At 44.1% G+C, this 23,183-nt stretch overlaps 1 protein-coding gene across 1 annotated transcript; it reads right to left on the bottom strand.

Annotated features, from left to right (window-relative positions):
* Nucleotides 1–7,814: 7,814 nt before the first annotated feature.
* Nucleotides 7,815–23,158, bottom strand: LOC137916441 (transmembrane channel-like protein 2-B). The gene is made up of 18 exons (XM_068759466.1): nucleotides 22,860–23,158; nucleotides 21,453–21,599; nucleotides 20,513–20,603; nucleotides 19,825–19,906; nucleotides 19,640–19,746; nucleotides 19,464–19,562; nucleotides 18,976–19,118; nucleotides 18,730–18,877; nucleotides 18,379–18,573; nucleotides 17,949–18,128; nucleotides 17,193–17,351; nucleotides 11,423–11,551; nucleotides 10,954–11,021; nucleotides 9,563–9,802; nucleotides 8,522–8,647; nucleotides 8,354–8,432; nucleotides 8,132–8,264; nucleotides 7,815–8,032 (listed from the first exon to the last, which is right to left on the bottom strand). The coding sequence occupies exons 1-18, from the start codon at nucleotides 23,156–23,158 to the stop codon at nucleotides 7,815–7,817; spliced, it is 2,643 nt and encodes an 880-aa protein (XP_068615567.1).
* Nucleotides 23,159–23,183: the final 25 nt, after the last annotated feature.

A 23,183-nucleotide genomic window follows, 5' to 3' on the forward strand; every position in this document is an offset into this window, starting at 1 on the left:
ACCCACGCAGACACGGGGAGGACATGCAAACTTCTCACAGAATGGCCACAAGTCAGAGACGAACCCGCGACTATCTCGCTGTAAGGCAACAGTGCTTACCACTGCGCCACCAAGCCCAATTCCAGATGTAAAAATAATTATAGAATCTGGATCCAGATCCGGATCAACGCCATTCTCGGGGAGGACCGAGCCACGGACAGAACCTTGCTTGTGTAAAAATTTCAAGTCGATTGGGTTACTAGTTTTTGACTTATGCGCTTGGACAGACAAGCAAACAGACAGACAGACAAATAGACAGGCAGACAAACAAACGCACCCACTTGCAATACCCTCGCCTCCTCTTCGGCGAGGGTAATCAGCACAATGACCTGAAAACAAGTTGAAACTGTCAGAACAAGCTTTTCCTGGCAGAGCCTGACAAAAGGACATGTTACTGCAGATTTCAGACTGGAATCAACAAAATGACCTCAAAACAAGTTGAAATTGTCAAAACAAGCTTCTTCCAGAAGATGCTGACAAAAGGACATGCTACGGCAGTGTTCAGACTGAAAGAAGAGAAATGACCTCAAAACAACTTGAAACTGTCAGAACAAGCTTCTTCTGGCAGAGCCTGACAAAAAAACATGTTACTGCAGATTTCAGACTGGAATCAACAAAATGACCTGAAAACAAGTTGAAACTGTCAGAACAACCTTCTCCTCTTGCAGAAGGGCTGCCTATACCTGTAAAGTGAGACAACTGTCTATTCTGATCTGGTGCAATATAACTTAAAATTAATTAAAATAATTATTTATTTATTTATTTTTAAATTTATTTATTTATTTATTTTTAAATTAATTTTTTTATTTTTTTATGACTGTAGCGTTTTCCAGACGGACAGGAGACGCTGTCTGGCCGGATGTGCGAGAGCGAGGGCGAGAGACCTTCCGTGTGATTTTTGGAAATTATACACAGTGTTGGGAAACTAACTAGTAACTTAAATAATATTACTTTTTACCAGTAACGAGTAGTGTACCGAATTACTCTTTCATTTTTACCTTGTTACATTTACTTTTATTTCAAAAGTAAAATATTAATTTTTTCACTCCGGCCTGATACGGAAACGATTCGTCCTCGTCTGTTTTTAAGGTCGGTGGCGTAAACTCGATCCATTCCGTTTGTTGTTGTTTTGCTGCCCGCTCGCACCACGGAGGCGGACTGTCTCTCCATTAAAATCAAAATCTTCTGGCAGAGTCTTCCTCTGTCAGAAGATGTGACTGCAGTGTTCAGACTGAAATCAGTAAAATGACCTCAAAACAAGTTGAAACTGTCAGAACAAGCTTCTTCCGGCAGATGCTGACTAAAGGACATGTTACTGCAATGTTCAGACTGGAATCAACAAAATGACCTCAAAACAAGTTGAAACTGTCAGAACAAGCTTCTTCTGGCAGAGCCTGACAAAAAAACATGTCCCTGCAGTGTTCAGACTGAAATCAGCCAAATGACCTCAAAACAAGTTGAAACTGTCAGAACAAGCTTCTTCCGGCAGATGCTGACTAAAGGACATGCTGCTGCAGTGTTCAGACTGAAAGAAGAAAAATGTCCTGTAAACAAGTTGAAACTGTCAGAACAAGCTTCTTCTGGCAGAGCCTGACAAAAAGACATGTTACTGCAGATTTCAGACTGGAATCAACAAAATGACCTGAAAACAAGTTGAAACTGGCAGAACAACCTTCTGCTCTTGCAGAAAGGCTGCCTATACCTGTAAAGTGAGACAGCTGTCTGTTCTGATCTGGTGCAATATAACTTAAAATTAATTAAATTATTTATTTATTTATTTTAAAATTTATTTATTTAGTTATTTTTAAATTTATTTATTTAGTTATTTTTAAATGTATTTATTTATTATTATTATTATTATTATTATTATTATTATTATGACTGAAGAGTTTTCCAGACGGACAGGAGACGCTGTCTGGCCGGATGTGCGAGAGCGAGGGCGAGAGACCTTCCGTGTGATTTTTGGAAATTATACACAGTGTTGGGACACTAACTAGTAACTTAAATAATATTACTTTTTACCAGTAACGAGTAGTGTAACGAATTACTTTTTCATTTTTACCTTGTTACATTTACTTTTATTTCAAAAGTAAAATATTAATTTTTTCACTCCGGCCTGATACGGAAACGATTCGTCCTCGTCTGTTTTTAAGGTCGGTGGCGTAAACTCGATCCATTCCGTTTGTTGTTGTTTTGCTGCCCGCTCGCACCACGGAGGCGGACTGTCTCTCCGTTAAAATCAAAATCTTCTGGCAGAGTCTTCCTCTGTCAGAAGATGTGACTGCAGTGTTCAGACTGAAATCAGTAAAATGACCTCAAAACAAGTTGAAACTGTCAGAACAAGCTTCTTCCGGCAGATGCTGACAAAAGGACATGTTACTGCAGTGTTCAGACTGAAGGAAGAAAAATGACCTCAAAACAAGTTGAAACTGTCAGAACAAGCTTCTTCTGGCAGAGTCTTACAAAAGGCCATGCTACTGCATTTTTCAGACTGAAGGAAGAAAAATGACCTCAAAACAAGTTGAAACTGTCAGAACAAGCTTCTTCCGGCAGATGCTGACTAAAGGACATGTTACTGCAGTGTTCAGACTGAAAGAAGAAAAATGTCCTGTAAACAAGTTGAAACTGTCAGAACAAGCTTCTTCTGGCAGAGCCTGACAAAAAGACATGTTACTGCAGATTTCAGACTGGAATCAACAAAATGACCTGAAAACAAGTTGAAACTGGCAGAACAACCTTCTGCTCTTGCAGAAAGGCTGCCTATACCTGTAAAGTGAGACAGCTGTCTGTTCTGATCTGGTGCAATATAACTTAAAATTAATTAAATTATTTATTTATTTATTTTAAAATTTATTTATTTAGTTATTTGTAAATTTATTTATTTAGTTATTTTTAAATTTATTTATTTATTTATTTTTGAATTTATTTATTTATTTATTTTTAAATTTATTTATTTATTATTATTATTATTATTATTTTTATGACTGAAGAGTTTTCCAGACGGACAGGAGACGCTGTCTGGCCGGATGTGCGAGAGCGAGGGCGAGAGACCTTCCGTGTGATTTTTGGAAATTATACACAGTGTTGGGAAACTAACTAGTAACTTAAATAATATTACTTTTTACCAGTAACGAGTAGTGTAACGAATTACTTTTTCATTTTTACCTTGTTACATTTACTTTTATTTCAAAAGTAAAATATTAATTTTTTCACTCCGGCCTGATACGGAAACGATTCGTCCTCGTCTGTTTTTAAGGTCGGTGGCGTAAACTCGATCCATTCCGTTTGTTGTTGTTTTGCTGCCCGCTCGCACCACGGAGGCGGACTGTCTCTCCGTTAAAATCAAAATCTTCTGGCAGAGTCTTCCTCTGTCAGAAGATGTGACTGCAGTGTTCAGACTGAAATCAGTAAAATGACCTCAAAACAAGTTGAAACTGTCAGAACAAGCTTCTTCTGGCAGAGCCTGACAAAAAAACATGTTACTGCAGATTTCAGACTGGAATCAACAAAATGACCTGAAAACAAGTTGAAACTGTCAGAAGAAGCTTCTTCTGGCTGAGCCTGACAAAAAAACATGTCCCTGCAGTGTTCAGACTGAAATCAGCCAAATGACCTCAAAACAAGTTGAAACTGTCAGAACAAGCTTCTTCTGGCAGAGCCTGACAAAAGGACATGTTACTGCAGTTTTCAGACTGAAAGAAGAAAAATGTCCTGTAAACAAGTTGAGACTGTCAGAACAACCTTCTGCTCTTGCAGAAAGGCTGCCTATACCTGTAAAGTGAGACAGCTGTCTGTTCTGATCTGGTGCAATATAACTTAAATTTAATTAAATTATTTATTTATTTATTTATTTTAAAATTTATTTATTTAGTTATTTGTAAATTTATTTATTTAGTTATTTTTAAATTTATTTATTTATTTATTTTTGAATTTATTTATTTATTTATTTTTGAATTTATTTATTTTTAAATTTATTTATTTATTATTATTATTATTATTATTATTTTTATGACTGAAGAGTTTTCCAGACGGACAGGAGACGCTGTCTGGCCGGATGTGCGAGAGCGAGGGCGAGAGACCTTCCGTGTGATTTTTGGAAATTATACACAGTGTTGGGAAACTAACTAGTAACTTAAATAATATTACTTTTTACCAGTAACGAGAAGAAGATGTGACTGCAGATTTCAGACTGGAATTAGTAAAATGACCTATAAACAAGTTGAAACTGTCAGAACGAGCTTCTTCCGGCAGATGCTGACTAAAGGACATGTTACTGCAGTTTTACTGCTCTCAGAGCTGAGAGCTTCCTCAACCTGCACTTTTTCCTCTCCCGAAATCAGGAGTGCTGAGTCATCAGCAAACAGGAACAATTTGCAGTTACAGGCAGCATTCATGTCGTTAATGTATAGGAGGAACAGTAACGGCCCTAGAATGCTGCCTTGAGGAACCCCACAGGTCACCGGGAGGGACGAGGACAAGGTTCCGTTTATGTCAACCATTTGTTCTCGTCTCTCAAGATACGATTTCATCCATGCCAGACTGTTTGTTTGTTTGTTTGCTTCTTACATCGTATCGTTTCTGCAGCTCAACTCACTCCAGCTGCAAGTGCTGCTGCTCGTGTCTGTGTAAAGGAACAGCCAATCACTGAGCTGGCTCCGCCTTCTGTGCTTTGATTGACAGACCGAGTCATTCTGCTGAATAACGACATTATGAAATCAAAATTGACTTTGTTATAAATAAAAAGTCATTACTTCTGGATTAGCTATATCCTCCTGAGATCCAGCCAGTTAGCATGTCCTCTGGAGTGGACTGGCGAGCTGGGTCCCAGGAGCATATGGACAAATACTTAATACCTACTAATTTCCTGATGCTCACCTGGATGTGGGAGATTGAAATTCAGGAGAGACCGTGGATCTGTGACAGAGCTTCTGGTTACAGCCTCACACTGAGCAGGAGAAACCTGAGGCCTGTCTGGAGCATCAAGCTCAGAGGAGTTTCTGCTCCATCTCTGCAGCGTTAATATTTAAAGAGGCTGGTTCCCTTTGAGATCCTGCTGCAGCATACCAGCACATTAGCTGCACTGGATCGCACTGGAGGAAACCCATCTGCTCCCAGAGCACGTAATCAATGTGTTGATGGCTTCTTGTTACAAATCTTTGTGATACAAACTGATTGTGTTTTCTGTTTTTTGTACTGTATTGTTCAGTTTTGCATCAGTTCTCTTTAAAAAAAGTTTTTTTATTGTGCTGTAAAAGAAAGCAAGAAAGCAAGCCTTCGTTCCATTAGCGTTCTCCAGTTTTTCCTGTAGTGACCCTTATAGTAGCTCAAAGGGGTTGAATCCAGATCAGACTGATGATGATGAATATATTTATGAGATAGAATGTTACAGTAAAAGTACAGTCAAACAGTAGCATGTATTACAGTTCAAATACAGTCAAACAGTAGTATGTATTACAGTACGAGTACATGCAAACATCCTGTCTAAGAGGACCATTTCTAAAAAGCCCTTGTGGTCTTGTTTCCGTTGAAAGTCCTTCGTACATAAATCATCGACATTTAACAATACCAATAAAACAAATTTTAAATTACTTAATTGATACAAAATAACAATAAATTACAAAGACACATAGTATGTACAACGTAGGTGGACAAAAAGGGTGGGGGGAGATTGATCCAGAGAGAGTCGTGATGACTATCTCCATTTCTGTCCCCCTGAAAGGTGAATTTTTAGGGCCGTTTTGACAGCCACGATGGACGGCTCAGAGACAGTGGTGAGGATAGCCATGATGGAAGGCTTAGAGACAGTGACTCTGAGGAAAAGACAGGAGGCAGGGCTAGAAGTGGCAGAGATGAAGATGCTGAGGTTCTCCTTGGGAGTGACCAGGTTGGACAGGATTAGGAGTGAGACAATAAGAGGAACAGTGAAGGTTAGACATCTTGGAGACAAGGTCAGAGAGACCAGACTTTGATGGTTTGGACATGTCCAGAGGAGAGACGGGGACTATATCGGTAGAAGGATGCTGAGGATGGAACTGCCAGGGAACAGGGCTAGAGGACGACCCAGGAGAAGAGACATGGATGTAGTGAGGGAGGACATGAGAGTGGCTGGTGTTGGGGAGGAGGATGCAAAGGACAGGGCTAGAGGACGACCCAGGAGAAGATACATGGACGTAGTGAGGGAGGACATGAGAGTGGCTGGTGTTGGGGAGGACGATACGAAGGACAGGGCTAGAGGACGACCCAGGAGAAGATACATGGACGTAGTGAGGGAGGACATGAGAGTGGCTGGTGTTGGGGAGGACGATACAAAGGACAGGGTGAAGTGGAGAACGTTGGGTTGCTGTGGCGACCCCTCACGGGACAAGACAGTCCAATAGTAGATTCCAGTGAGACTCAGATAAAGTTTGTCTCCAAGAAACTTGCCTTTCACATCAACCAGACATTCTTCTCAGGTGCCTGGGAGATGACTGACATGTCCACCTGCCATGAGGACCCCGTGGTTCAGACTAGAAGGGTCCCAGTGGCAGCACAGGTGATGGAGGATTTCCTGGTACTTACAGGTACTGTGCCAGAATTGAAGGATGACAGGCGGTGTCCCATAAGTCAACAGACACAGCTTGACCAGCTTGAGGACAGTACGACAGGTCAGACCAGTAGACCCAGTGTACATACAAACATGAACACGCCATAAGTTTTGTATAAAAATGAGATAAAGTAGAAACACGCGCTTTCTCTGAGGTACCTGACATCATCCCTGTTTCTCTACTGAAAGGTGTTTCTAGAAGGAAAGCCACACCTTGATGGCACGCCCACATCCCTGCACCAGGCACCAAGGGGGGCATGTTGAACCTGAATATAAACAAGGACTAGCTACTATGCTTAACTACCGGTACTACTACTACTTCAGTTACTTATTTCTTACCTGTTGAATTTAATATTTAATCAGCTGCACGTTAGTCAGTCATTATAATGCTTTAAATAAAATGTAAATGATTTACTGAGCTTTAGGTGTTTTATTTGAATAGAGAATGCATGCTAGGCCGTTTTGACAGCCACGATGGATGGCTTAGAGACAGTGGTGAGGACAGCCACAATGGACGGCTTAGAGACAGTGGTGAGGAAAGCCACGATGGACGGCTTAGAGACAGTGGTGAGGAAAGCCACGATGGACGGCTGGACAGCGATGGACGGCGGCGATGGAAGATAATAAATTCTTAGCAGCACAAACTCCTCAGTGTTGTCCATCACATCCTTCACAAACAGAGGTCTGTTTCCTTTCAGGATATATCAAGTATCTATTCCAAAGTTTTCCATGAAGACCTCGTACTCTCTGGCTGATGCGTTGATGCAAATGGGAATGACAGATATGTTTGGCAGTGCTGCAGATTTCTCGGGTATTGCAGAGGGACACAATCTGTCCGTGTCAGACGTAAGGACAGAATAAGTGGTTTAACACATCCCTCCTTCCTTATGTTGCTGCTCACGCTGCATTGCTCCACAGGTGGTGCACAAGGCTACCCTGGATGTGGACGAGGCTGGGGCCACTGCTGCTGCTGCCACAGGCATTGGAATCACTCCTCATTCCATCCTCCTCGGCCATTTATTTAAAACATCCTCTTCCTGGGCAAGATTGTCAACCCATGTTCATAAGTTTGATGTGAAAAAATGATATTTATTAGTCAGGCAATACATTTTTATTGCCCTTACAGTTTATGAATAAATGTGAACGGCATGTTAACAGACTGGATGTTTGAGGAGAATGTAGATCTGGACTCTTATTGCCTTGGAGGCCCACCCTGCCCTCTTCCTCTTCCACGTCCAGGCTGAGGTCCCCTTGCATTGCGAGGAGGACCTCTTCTTGGCCCTGGGGCATGGGTCACTGGAGCTCGGGGGTTTGGTGCAGTCAGCGACACGTCATTTTGTAGATTAACCCCCTGTTCTGCGGCACCTGGCTTGGTTTTGGTAGTCTTGCTCCCCTTCTCAATTACAACATCTGAGAACCCAAATGGAGAGCAAAAAGGGTGGTGAGGACAGTCGGGTGTAAATGACCAAACGGAGTACAATAAAAGGTTAGACCAGGGATTGATCGTACCAGGTGGAGGTTGCTCGTCCTCCTCGGAGGGAGGTGGTATTAGAGACTTGTTTGGCAGCAGGTCTTCCAAGTCTTTCATTACTTGATTTGTGCTGTCCTTGTTGTTCCTCCGATTCTTCTCCTCGTCTCGAGCCTACGGTGTCCCCCAATAAGATGGGCATTCATTCATTTGATTGACCAAAGCAGAACTGACACAACAAGAAGACGCTCGCCTGCACTGACCATTTGCATCTTCTTTTTAAGGTCCATATTTGCTTGTTGGTATGCCTTTGACACTGCATTCAGGTAGTAGATGGCCAACCTGTTGTATGGTACGTCTCAGACAAAATCTACAGTGATACGTGATCCATCGATCTTCTGTCTCGTTTCACATTTTGAAATGATACTTACACCATGAGGAGAACAGCAGGCAGAATGAGCCCAGGGTTAGTAGCATAGGCAAAAACTTTACCGATGAAGGCTGGCAGATCCTGTTTTATAGTCTGCATGACGATGACATACATCTTCTCCTGGCCACTGGGGATCAAATACATGTTCATCTAGTCTTGCTAATCTCATACATTTTATGATGTCTCAGCATAGATGTGCTTGACTGATCTGCCATGGGAAAGTAGATGCAAAGTCGCTTTCAAATAAATAAGGATTTCGTTATGCCCAGCTCATTTAAGGGCACAACCAAGAAGGATAGCACGGTTAGCTAATCATCAACCAGAGCAACCAAAACTACGCCGGGGAATCTGAAGGAACCAGCGATTCAGGACATAGATGGCCATATTTGAAAGGCCATGTCTTTATAGTCAAGGCCACAGGTGGAATGAGTCTTCTCGATGAGATGGGAGGAAGCCCGGCATGGAGAACTGAAGGAAGGAGCACCGAGAATGGCTGATGGCCATCACAATGTAGAATGTGTTCTTAGCTTGCTGGATGACAGCGGCTTCATTCATTCATTCACTTTCTTGGCTGCTGCATCCACCTTGTGGGTCACAGGTGTTGCTGGATCCTCCCATCTGACTGCCAGAGAGAGGTGGGCACGCCTAGGAAGCGTCACCAGCTCATCACAGGGCCACACTTAGACAGACAATTTGGAGTGATCAATTCACCTAAGATGCTTGTTTTTGGAGGGAACCGGAGAGAACCCACACAGACACGGAGAGAACATACAAACTACACACAGAGAGGAATCAAACCCAGAACCTTCCTGCTGTGAGGAGACAGCGCTAAACAATATGCCACCGTGCTGCCAGCCTAGACAGTGACTTATCATCTCAAAATACTAAAAACTAGCATGCGAATAAACAATATAGATATCAAATGACTCCAGACATATAAATTGAGTTCATTAATAAGTTGATGTGAATTTTGTTAACCTTCAAAATAAATAGAATCATTTTCTGCTACTATAAAAGTATTGTGTGATCTGATTGTACTGACCTGAAGGGGCCACAGTCAAAGGACGGTGACAAGGTCATGATGGTGTAGACGACAGGCAGCAGGCTCAGGAACAGCACCAGCAGCAACAGGCCCATGTAGAAGTTGTTGGACCGCGAGGCCTTGAAAACGCGCTCATGAGGAACATTGCAGCACATCACGGCCCAGCACTGGTAGTACATGGAGCTCAGGAGACGCAAAACGTTCAGACCCACCAAACCTGGGGCGTAGAATGCGCCCATCCTGAGGAAAACAACAGGATCCAACGTCATCGGTGTATTTCCTAAGAGTCTAGCTCCTATATAAATGAAAGACAATGCAAGCTTTTCTTTGATGGTTCTGAGACCTGCTACAAGTATCTAGGTATCTGTCTCATATATAAACGTCTCAGGCGCTGCAGAGAAGATCACAGGGTGTGAGCTGCCCAGGATGGGGGACCTCGACACCCGCCGCTGCCTCAATAACTCCCTGAGGATAATTGAAGACCCCACCCCCACAAACCACTATTTTCAATTTTCTCCTGCAAATGAATGAAATAATCTGAAGCAGGATTTAAAACTCGGTTCATTAATCTCTCTTCCTGCTTTTAAAAACTCATTGCTGTCCAAGAACACTGCACATGGTTTTTGCCACTTACTTTGAACATGTGTCATTGTGTTAGGGCTAGGGATGGCCTTAGGCGTCAGGGAGGGGATTAGGGGTTAGGGGCTAGGGATGGGATTAGGGGTTAGGTGTCAGGGAGTGGATTAGGGGTCAGGGAGTGGATTAGGGGTCAGGGAGTGGATTAGGGGTCAGGGAGTGGATTAGGGGCGAGCGATGGGATTAGGGGTTAGGGAGGGGATTAGAGGCTAGGGATGGTATTATGGGTCAGGGAGGGGTCAGGGGTTAGGGAGGGGATTAGGGGTTAGGGAGGGGATTTAGGCTAGGGATGGGATTAGGGGTCATGGAGGGGATTCGGGGTTAGGGAGGGGATTAGGGGTTATGAGTTAGGGTTAGTGGATGTTTATGCACCAGCAGGGGGCACTGAGGTCATCAAATGAGTTGCTTTTAGATGTCCCAATATCTAATCTTGACACTAAAGAGGACTGAGCCTTCGCAGGTGCTGCCCTAAATTTACCTTTGAATATTAGAGCTGCCCAGACTCTTGAGAGGTTAAAGTTGTTGCCGAAGACTCATCTCTCATTGCTGATAGATGCATTTTGTGCATATTGGGGTGTAAATGAAAACTGGTTCTCAATTGACCTACCAGGCTAAACAAATGTTACATGCAAAATGTAAATAAAATAAAGAGCATACATATAGAAAATTTGGAGACAGAGAGAAAATAATCATATATAACATTACAGAATGTTATGCTGAAACAGCACATAAAATACAGACGCTAAGCAATTCACCATATCATTCCTTGATTGAAGATCAGTCCCAGCACATTCCCACTGATGTCAAACTCTCCATAGGAAGGCTGGAATCAAACCAACAACAGCTGCAGTAGTAAAACCAGGCTGAGTATCCTGTCTTTGTGTAATTAACTTCTCTTTGCAGTGTCCTGTTTGGCTGAACCTTAGGGATCAGCTGTCCTGCCAGATGTCATTGCACGGTATCAAGTTGACCCGTATCCAGTCAGCGCTGTGCTGCCCTCACGTTTAATTATAGCTACGCCATGATAACAATATAAATTATCAAATAGCTTGAAATTCAGTCAACCACAGCTACAACAATCTAAATATCACTCTTCACTTAACAGTGTCTTATAGGACAAAAACTAAATATGTATTTATTGCAATTTTTATTTTAAGCAATGAAACAAATGAAAACAAAAAGCACACATATTGTAACCCAAAGGGACACAGTCTGAATACTCACAAAGCCGGCCTCCAGGTCCCAGCACCAGCAGTAGTTCAGGAAGCGGACAATGACAGCGCGAGTAAAGTCACCAATCAGGATGGTCAAATAGGTCACCTGAATGTCCGACACAATCAGCTTCACAAACTCCTGAACAAAATAAGAATAATTGATAAAGAACACATTAAAACCCAAACAATTAAATTACAAGGGGACGACGACAATTGGTTCCGAGGGTTTTGTCGTATGCCGACACGGTCATATGTCGCCCCATGAGAAAATCAACCGCTACCGCGTCGAGCATAACCTGCTCTTTGAATTCCAATCGGGCTTCAGAACATCCCACTCCACTGACACATGCCTCATATATCTGACCGACTACGTCAAGCGTGAAGTAGACGCGGGCAAATACTGCGGCATGGTCATGCTGGACCTCCAGAAGGCCTTTGACACCGTTAACCATTCAATCCTATTGAATAAACTAGGGGCGATTGGTTTTGATAGCACATCAACAAACTGGATGAAATCGTACCTTGAGGGACGAGAACAAATGGTGGACATAAACGGAACCTTGTCCTCGTCCCTCCCGGTGAGCTGTGGGGTTCCTCAAGGCAGCATTCTAGGGCCGTTACTGTTCCTCCTATACATTAACGACATGAATGCTGCCTGTAACTGCAAATTGTTCCTGTTTGCTGATGACTCAGCACTCCTGATTTCGGGAGAGGACAAAGTGCAGGTTGAGGAGGCTCTCAGCTCTGAGGTCACCAGAATCCGTACTTGGCTTACCGATAACAAACTGTCACTACATCTTGGTAAAACCGAATCGATTCTTTTTGGGTCTAAACACTCTCTACGTGAGATAAATGTTAATGATTTCAAGGTCACAGTCAATAGATAATACTGTAGCGATCACGAGGGCCGGTCACTGTGTGTGTGTGAGGCGCAATGCATCATGGGAGTGACTGGGTTGTGCTTTTGGCACCATGAGTGAGAGGGGGGTTGCGTTGAATGTCATCAGTGCAGCATCCGTGTGCAGTCAAGTCATCCTGTGTCACAATGAAGGCGCTTGTTGACACAAGCTCGATTCCAGCGTGGTTCTCCTCCTTGAGCTCGCTACATTGGTGTCAGAAGTGGGATTTCTGGCTTCCAGAAGGATGGGGATGGGGATCAACGAACTTGGGCGGGCAGTCAGAGCCACGCTGAAGACGGACCGACTTCCTGACGGCTCCAGTGCACTGGGGCGTCAGCGCCCCCTGCTGGCTGAGCAGGACGCTGCAACCGGTGCGCTGGAGCGCCATCGCCCCCTCGTGGCTGGGTGAGTTACTACAAGAGACTCTGAGATGCAGTGGCGGGCGGTGCATTTTACACCTAGGCCTTCAGTGAAGTCCAACTTAGTCCGACTTGAATAAATACCCCTCGTAATACCGTCATTTATGACACCACGGCTTTAGAAATAATGTACAAACACACACTTACGCACTACCGGGTGTTGCATCACCTCAATCGTGTACAACACGGGATATTTTTTCCGGAGCATTTAAAAATCAATACACTGCATCAGCAATTAAAACTTATCACTATACGTGGTACTATCAAAGTTATAAATAAAAGGGAATTTAACATTATTTGTCCAAAACGTTTTAAAGTCCACCATGAATATAGGCAAGCTTTAAATTGCAAACTTGCAGTTTAATATAAGAAAGACCGCAACAAAACGGCCACATTTGTCTCGTTGTGTACTTCCACTACAATCACACAGCTGCACCGGCGCGCCACATTATTTACACACATTGCATTTACAGTATATCTGTGATTTTATTTCGTCATCATGTTAAATAAATAAAATGTTGGTACTCACCAAAACAGCTGTCCCCCAAAACAGTTATTTGAAAACAAAATCCATTCTCCTTTCTTAAAGTTCCTAAATCCAATGTTGCTCCAAACATTAAATCGATCCCTTGCAAACAAAAGGCATTCCCAGCAGAACAATTTGCTGCGACTCTTGGAAGCTGTAAGCCAAAAGTTTGAAGCCTGGAAGTGGCGTACAAATGCTTTCCCCACCTGGGACAGGTTAGCTAGCTAGCTAGCTTGGACGACGTCGGCTCACGAGAGCTAGCTTCTCTGTAAAAGTCCGTCTTGAAAATGGCCTTTCAAGAATATCCACAACCAAATCCACACTTTCCCCTCCTTCGGCCATTGTGGGTTAAAAACGCAAGAATAGTTGTGGTTTTATTTTCGGACGGTCGCGCCGTGCAGGTGTGCAGTTGATGACGCAATATGCATAGCGCTGCCCTCTCACACGGAGTATCCAAACACAGGCAGGAAGGCCTTACTTTCACCAACTCGTGATCTGATTGGCTATCGCAACTGTCTATCAACTCAACTCTACGAGCCCGTTCACTGACACAACACAGACGGCAAGCAGCCGCTGATTCTGAAGGTCTCGGACGGATAGTATTTGCCACTGGTACTATGAAATCCGCCTGGCAACACAAGCTAGCTGAATTCTGATTGGATAAAAACTCTCACCTAAAAATACATCATTGGAATATAATATGACATGAATGTGAAGAATATATATATATATACATAAAATTAAATTGATTTTATCATAAATATGATCATGTATTCTTGATTTCTGGTTATGTTAGGCAAGCAGAGAAGGCCTTGCAGGCCCTGACCGCCCACCACTGCTAAGACATCAGTCAAGCTGCCCAAATACAGTGGGATGACGCCGCTAATGCCCTTCATTGCCCAAGTCCAACTAGCAGCATCGTACAGTGGCTGGAGTGATGAAGAAGCCGCTGTTCACCTGGCCCTAGCGTTGGAGGGGAAGGCGGTGCAAGTGCTCCTTGATCTCGCCCCAGCGGAGCAGCAGGACCTCCACACCTTGACAACTGCACTACAGAGGCGGTTTGGACAGCGGCTTTTCGCTGACCAGGGCAGAGAGCAGCTGGCCAACCGACACCGCCAGGAAGGGGAGAACCTGGGCACCGTTGCCGCAGACTACCGCTGCTACCGGTGTGATGAGGTTGGTCACATCGCACGGGATTGTCCTGCTTCTGCTCCAAAGGCCAGACAGGCGGGAAACGACAGCGGAGTGGCTCAATGAGGGGACTGCCACTCCGACCTCCATACCCCCTCCAAGGTAGATGCACGCTGGTGGGCAGCTGTGGCCATACCAAAGGACTGTATCTGAACTGCTGGCTTGATGGACAGCCCTGCCAAGCCTTGATGGACACGGGGTCCACCATCTCCCTGGTAGGCACCGACACTCTCGTGTTACCTCCCACTGCATGGACGCCAACCGACACCAAGCTGATGACAGTGACAGGGGAAACAGTTGTCATGGGGGGGAAGCAGGCGGCTGACAGTGAGGGTCGGAGACCAGGAGGTGATCCATGAGTTCTGGCTCGACCAGTGTATCATCGGCCTGGACCTGCTGAACCGCTGGGGAGCCCAGGTCGACGTGGTAGGGAAGGCTGTCACCCTTGGCGGAGAGACCATGGAGCTCCAGGCTGGCCGAGAGAGTGGGAACCGACCGAGGAGGCGCCACCAATCAGCTGCAGCCAGCAGCCTGGCACAACCCCAACCTGCCCCAGAACTGACCACAGAGTCAACTGTCGCCCCATCTACAGAGACAACCGAGGCCATATACCAGCTATGGCTACGCAGCAGCGATGGCCTAAATCCCCAGCAGCACCAGCAGCTGAAACACCTCCTCGATGGCTACAAAGACATTTTTGCTGCCAAAGATAAGGACTGTAAGCAGACTGGCCTGCTCCAGCACACCATTGAGACGGGTGATGTTCAACCCATTCGCTTACGACCTCATCGGCTGGCCCTTTTGAGATGGCAGACGGCGGAGGAAATGGTCCTTGAGATGCTTACTGCTGGTGTGATCGAGCCATCAAATAGTCCATGGGCTGCCCCGGTTTTCTTGGTGAGGAAGAAGAATGAGCGTAGACTACCGGCGCCTCAATGCAGTCACCAAGAAAGACTCCTACCCACTCCCTCGCATCGATGACGCCCTCGATTACATCGCTGGATCCAGCTGGTTCAGTTCCCTTGATCTCCGCAGTGGCTAATGGCAGGTGGAGCTGGCCCCCGAAGCAAGACCAAAGACTGCCTTTACCATCGGCCAGGGGCTATGGCAGTTCCGTGTCATGCCGTTTGGACTCTGCAACGCACCAGCTATGTGCCGCGGAGTCATTGTGTGGTGTACCTTGATGACCTGCTGGTGCATGCCACTGACTTCGACGGAGCCCTGGCCAACCTGGGTGAGGTTTTTGCTGCCATTCGCCAGGCCGGGTTGCGACTGAACCCTGCTAAATGTCATCTGCTGTCCAGGGAGACGGAGTTCTTGGGCCATGTGGTTAGCGCTCGTGGTGTGGCTACTAACCCAGCGAAGGTGGCTGCAGTTCAAGAATGGCCAACCCCAGCCAATGTCAATGAGCTGCGGAGCTTCCTGGGACTGGCTTCGTATTACCGGCGGTTCGTCCAGGGCTTTGCCACCATTGCCGACCCACTGCACCGCCTCACCAACAAGGGCCAGCCGTTCAACTGGGACGACAAATGCGCAGCCGCCTTTGCCCAACTCAAGAGAACTCTCACTGAAACCCCAGTGTTGGCGTACCCCAATGCTCAGCTGCCCTTTATTGTGGACACAGACGCTAGCAACGTCGGCGTCGGGGCTGTCCTCTCCCAGCAGGGGGAAGGAGAGCGTGTGGTGGCCTACTTCAGTCGAGCGCTGAGCAGAGCAGAGAAGAACTACTGCGTCACTTCTAAACCCTGAAGACCAGGTGGCCCGCTGGCTGGAGGTCCTCCAGGGATATGACTTCGACATCCAGCACCGGGGGGGGGGGGCGACTTCACGGCAACGTTGATGCGCTCTCCCGGCGTCCATGTGCAGTGGTAGAGTGTTGCTACTGCCGGCGGCAGGAGGAACGGAGCCAGATGACATTCAGCGTGGCCAGCGCCAGCCCCTCCAACGATGGAGAAGGATGGCTCCCGCTGACCACTGAGCAGCTGAAGCAGCAGCAGGAGGCTGATGTGACTCTTGCATTGGTGGGGGGCTGGCTGGAGGCGGGACGCCGTGTCTGCCCTGGGGCCCGAAGTGAAGGCTTACCACTCTCAGTGGTACAATACAGTAATCTCCAGCAAAGAAGAGATTACCTATTTGGCCTGTGTTCTTGACAAATACCTGTCTGGCGATAGTATGGCAACTCAGGTGATCAAAAAAGTCAATCAGGGAACAAACTTCCCAGAGCAAACTGATTCGGCTACTCCTCAATCTGGGGCCCATCTGTGGGAAGACCACCGGCTTATTCCTTCTAACTCTTGTATCTTCCCAACATTGTTGTGTTTTGACAAACGGTCCAATTTTTCAACCGACAGTTAACTCAGGAAGTCGACAAACCAGAGCATGTCCTCTGGAAAATGCTGTTCTGGGATAGGATGCCTGACTGTACCTACAGTCAGAAGTATGAAGTGTGAATAAAACTGTGTAGCTGCTGTGTAGGCTGTAGACAACATAATCTATCATCAAATAAACATAATCTGCTCTCATACTGTTGCTGCAAATTGTGAGAGGCCTTGAAAATCTATTCATGTGATCAAGGACAACCGCTTGAAAACGTTTCGTTATAGGAGAGGTGGGGGCTATGGGACACAGAATTGTCAAACAGCGGCTCACAATGGAGGTTTGGGGAATATGAACAATTCTGTCCAAAAAATATATTTCTCCCGTGGCCACAAACATTTCTGAATATTATACAGCATCTAGACTGACCCTTCCCACTGCTGTCTCCCAGCAGGGTCCTCGAATGACGTCGGCGGGGTGCACAGCTGGAGGAGGAACATCTGTCGTGTTGAAGAAAGAGCTGTAGTTGGTATAGTACTCATTGAAAGTCCACTCAGTGGCATTCTTGATCAACTTCTCACTCTCCAGCTGAAGAACAGAAAGCAGATCAAAGCATGATCTCACACCAGTTCCAACACCCCGGATGAGTCGCAGCTCATCGCAGAGCCACAGATAGACAAACATTCAAGAAAATTTGAAGTGACCAATTCACCTAAATTGCATGATTTTGGTTGTTGGAGGAAGCCAGTGAACCTGGAGAACATACAAACTGCACAGAACAACCCCAAGTGGATTTGAACCCAGGACGTGTGGGGCAACAGTGCTACTCACTGCGCCACAGTGCCACCTTATTATCCATTTATTCTTAACATGATTACATTCATAGTCCTTGTCAACTGATATTTGTCCATCCTCTCCTCCATCTAAGCTGTCCTGTCTACCTGAAAGTTTCTTCTTCTGCAGGTCTTGATTATGATGATATTAAAAAAATGAACAGATGCAATGCAACCATTTTGATTTAAAATAATTAAGAATCAATTAAAACACATCATATAATATATCAGGTGCCGGACAAAACACAGCAAATGTCTTAGCGGCAGTTGTTACCATAGAAACATAATAGAAATAGCCTAAAGGCAAGGTAGCCCATCTGTTTAGCAACAAGAAGAAACATATCTCTCATACCTTGGCATTGACCTCATCAAACAGGGCAAAGAGGAAGGTGTAAAGATTCCCCAGGAAAAGAGCAAATATTCGTCCCAGCTGCCACTTGAGGGCAATACGGGGGTGATAATCTTCCAATTCTGCAATGGTCTCAAACAGAGGAGGACAAACCAGCCCCAGCAGTGACATCACAAACTCAACCTTAACAATGAGACAAAAGAAGAGGGTTAGCGATCTAATCGTTGCTACTACTACGACTACTTTGCATCGTCCTCCCCAACACCAGCCACTCTCATGTCCTCCCACACTACCCGTACTACCCATAAGGCTGCATTAGTGATCTTAGTGATCTCATGAAAATTCACAGCTCCTCATTTTCTTCTGGAATAATAATCTTAACATAGCTTTGCTAAAGAGTAAAAGGTAGCGAAAATTGAATTGTCTAACTTGCCTCATTTTGTTCAAACCATGACAGATTTTCATTGTTTGTCTTTGCAAACTCCTGAGAACGTTTCACCACAAAGTAGATAAGGTATCCACTGCCTCCAAGGCATGCTGTGATCAGAAAGTTTGCCAGAACCCTCAGGAAGCGCCGGAGATGGATGTTCTCATCTTTCTGGTTCTCCTGTTCATCCACGATGGATTCCTTCAGTGGTGCAAAATTGCAATTAATTGATGCACCAAAAGTTTTCTGATCGTGAACTTTAGAATGTTTTTATGGGAAATTAGAGGGAAACCATTGCTGGCCGTGACACAGAGCTCATTCCCCCCAACATGAATGCAACATAAGACACCTACTCACCTTGAAGCTGGTGGTAATGGAGGCATACTTATTGTCTGCTGTCTCAGGGTTTCCTATCAGATAGTCCCAGCTGGTGAACATCTTCCAGCTGAAGGTGAACTCTCCCTCCTCTGCCCCATCTCCCCCTTCATTTGCATTACGGGCCATCCTGAGAAGAGAATGAGCAGAAAAAACTCCAGGAAAATCAACTCTTTCTGCATGCACAGCAATTAGTTTCCCTGCTTACACTAGTGCATCTTGTCTTACGTTCTTATGACAACCATCAGGCTATATCCAAAGATCCCAACGCCCACCAAAAGGTATGACAGGGGGAGTCTGAACTGCAGGACCCCAATTGTGCGTTCATTGTTGTAGTACCCATAAAATAAAAAGGAGTACTTGCAGTAGCCCTGTAAATTACAAATAAATATTCAAACTTGCAAATACACATCACAATGACACTTAAGAGCACTGCGACCTGTCCTTGGGAAAGATGTTATGGTTACAGAGACAGATGGTCCCTATCTGATGGTGGAAGGAACCGGAGAGTAGAAAATAATCCCAATTTTCCACCGAAACAGATTCATTTATCTTAAATATCGGTGTTGAAAGCTCATCTGTGGGGTAATACCGGTATGTCTGTTCTGTATAAATAGTTGTAGAAATCATCCATCCTGTTCAGATACCATTTAGCTGGTTTTATTGTTATTGTTTAATTCTTATTTAATTATAAATTGTTAAAGACAGATCCTCACCCCAAAGTCAAAGAGCACAGCGTAGTCCATGGCTGTGGGTTGCTCCTCTCTCGGCACAGTTTTCCTTGGAATGGAGCCATAGGGAAGACCCATAAGAATCTAAAGACAGACGGAAAAGCTCAACACCAACAGTGTCTGGCATCAAGTATTATCATGTATTCCAAGGCTGGCCGTACCTCAGGTAACATCACCAGGCCAAACATAAACCCAAACAGTACCAGATTCAGGCCGTACATCCATCTCAGAAAAATAAAGTAAGATGCCACAGATGATCCAAAATGACCTATAATTAGAAATATAAAGTATCAGAAATAGTGAGAATAGGCTCAGTAATACTTTTTCAGGTAATGTCATTACCAACTTTCTACTTCCTTTATCTTCCTCTCCCAGGGTATGCAGGCAGTTTTGAAGTTCTCAAAATCACGCTTAAATTTGATACATTTCTGAAATTAAAAAAATTATAGATTAGTTATTATATCTTACCGTACTTACTTATTTACTTGAGGGTGAAATATCTACTAACAGTGTTCTCCAAAAAATTATAAAGATGGTGACTTGTTTAAAGACACAATAAACAATTTAGAAGAATCATGAAATTATTCCAAAGAGCTATTGAGTCCCTAAAAGTACAAGGACCTCGAAGTGATTGAAATCATTTTGAAATACCAATTTATGTTGTTAAAATACCAGTTCAGATTACAGATTAAATAGGGTTTTAACAACATTATTTAAAAATAGTATTGGATATCAGTCTTCCTGGAGTTTTTGATTATCATGTCCAAGATGTGTGTCATCTTTCTTTGTTTGTTTTTCTGATTTAAAATATCTTTCAGAAAAGTTTTGTGTACCGGTAGGTTAGGAAGATCCACCCAATCTCCTATGAACAAGGAGGGCAAAATTTAATTCAACCATCTTCCACCACTTATTGGGGACCGGCTCGGGGAGGCAGCATTCTCACCATGGATTTCCATTTTGCTTATTAAAGACTGTATTTAGTGATTTTGGTCTCTGCATCTTGGGATCCACCAGTTACACAACCATCAAATTACCTTTGACATCAGGACTTTGAATGCATATAGCCTCCGGCCTTTTCCTTTGCCAAGAGCTCCTTCAAACTTTTCAACAAACTCCTGAGACTCCCTGTTAGACCAAGCAGAGAAACGATTAAAATGTGACATATGAATGAATTAGTTAGTGGTCGCAGGATGTAGAAAGGACACGTTTGGGATGACTGACTGATTGATGGTACATTCTGTATTCCAAGAGAAAGACTTGGCAAGCAGCAGGTCAGTTGGCCACAACAGTGTCAAGCTCATGAAAAAGTCAAAGGGCTTATCAGGTTCCTTTTCTTACAGTGGTATGTACACAGAAAAATATACGAAAAGAGCAAACTCTTAAGCCTACACAATTCCCAGCCCAGCCAGATCTGGCAAGGAAGGTTTAATCTGGTCACATGGGTTTATGATTATGTTTTCTAGATTATTATAGAACAGCTTCTTGTGTCTTATGTTTGCAGAGGGAGGATGAACGGAAACATTACTAGCAAATGTTTCACATTTTGAAGTCTCCAAATTGCATTTATCTCTGTGGAATTACATTTGTCAGCAAATTAGATGAATCAAACAATCCCAGGCATGATCCAGCAAAAAGACTTTGAGGATCAGAGCACAGTTATCTTAAAAGCTTTGGTTTGATTTGAGATGAATCCTCAGTAAACATGTTTTTTTTATATTTACAATCTAAATTTGACAATCTAGTTTTGATTACCATCATACCACTGATAAAGAACCAATGCAGCAAGGAAACAGTTTTAATAGTTCAGGGTCGACATCAGGTGTACATGACATCAGTGATGGTAGGAAAGTGTTTGTAAGAAATAGACAGTGAACAAAATCAAAATATTCCAACAAAGATAAAGACTAAAATGCAGAAACATGACAGTAATCATAAAGGTCAGGTAGAAGTAGTGGCCACTATTTTGGATTTTACTTGAGCAGTACGAGTCTCCTCTTCATACGCCAGGGTTGGTTCCTTAATGTAGTGATCAGTTTCTTCTTCTCCTCTACCTGATCCTTCAGGGCTTCCATCTCTCCCTCTGAGAGGGATTCTTCATCAGATTCAGAGGAAGAAGTAGAGCTGATAAAGGGAGAGATATATGACCAATACACCAATAGTGACAACAACATATAACAATCAGAAAAGGGGTTCGATTGTAAAAACAAGGTTTTGCTAGAAAAAGACTTGTTTCCACTCATTTCTGAAGACTTCAGAGGCATTAGTTTAGTTAATTGATCCCGGTCGTAGCACTGAGTTTTTTGTGCTTTCTGACCCTTGTGAAATTGTTTCTTTGTATTTATTTAATTAAACTGTTTGAACTTTTCCCTATGCTTCTGTCTCTGCATTTTGGGGTCCATACTCAGCCTTCAGTTCGTAACACATTCTTCCTAGATATTCAATCATTCATTCCTCTCTTTTCTAGAGCAGATCTCCACTTCTCTAGATTCTAGTTGTAGGGAATTCCACAACGTGATTACCCGCCGACACCACTAGGAACACGCCACATTTAGTTTGGATTTGTAATGACTGATTTCAAATGAACGCATCACACCAGTGATGTCACACACAACACAGATAAGCATGGGCTTAGATTGGCTGGGGCACAATCCCCACCCCTTCAGGGGACGGACTCATGGATATATGAAGACACAGAAGCAAAGAACGGCCCTTTTGTTCGGACCTGAGACACACACACGAAACAGGATCGAACCTCAGCGCTGATATCCGAACTAATTGTACTGATCTGTTAATTATATAAATGCCTTAATCTTAACCCACATTCTCCTCATTGAATACGCACCCACTACGGAGAACAAGAACCGGAAGAGGGTTTGGTAAAACCCTACATCCTCTACCTGCTCCCTGCTCTCACTCCAGATCACAATGTCATCTGCAAACATCATATTCAGAGGAGCTTCCTGTCTCATCTCATCTGTTAGTCTATCCATCACCATGGCAACCAAAAAGGCTGATCTCTGGTGCATGCCACCTCTGTACCACAGTTCCTCTCTGGACACCCTGTCATAGGCTTTCTCTAGATCTACAAAGAAACAATGCAGCTCCTTCTGACCTTTCCTGTACTTCTCCATTGCTAGCCTCAACGCTAACATTGCGTCTGTGGTACTGTCTGTACTCAGCATAAAGACATACTGCTGCTCACAAATACTTACTTGTGTCCTTAGTCTAGCCTCAACCACTTTTTCCTATAACTTCATCGTATGACTCTAGCTTTATCCCCCTGCCTATAGTTTCACATCATCAAGCTGTCAGGGGTCTAAATAGGCAAAACGCCCATACAGGTGTGTGTGGAGCATGCAGGTAGGTCAGAGGATACTACACCTGCTCAACTTTCCATTCTTCTTTTTCTTGTCTTTTTCACCAACTTTATCCTTTATTACCTCTTTTCCCTTAACACGTCCTTTTTTCTGCACGACTTTATTCCCTTTCCCTTGCTTTTTTTTTTTCTGTTGATCTTCTCTGTCCTCATCACTCTCCTCATTCTTTGATTTCCTCCGGGAGGTTTTGCTCTTCACACTCCGTCTGTCTTCCTCATTGTCTTTGTCACTGTCCTGAGGCTTTGACCTTTTCTTTGGTCCTTTTTTCCTTGGTGTCTCATTCTCCTCATCATCACTGACCATTTTGGGTTTTCGTTGTAGTTTGACT

The sequence above is a fragment of the Brachionichthys hirsutus genome, unplaced genomic scaffold (assembly GCF_040956055.1).
Source record: "Brachionichthys hirsutus isolate HB-005 unplaced genomic scaffold, CSIRO-AGI_Bhir_v1 contig_973, whole genome shotgun sequence".
In the NCBI taxonomy this organism is placed as follows: domain Eukaryota; kingdom Metazoa; phylum Chordata; class Actinopteri; order Lophiiformes; family Brachionichthyidae; genus Brachionichthys; species Brachionichthys hirsutus.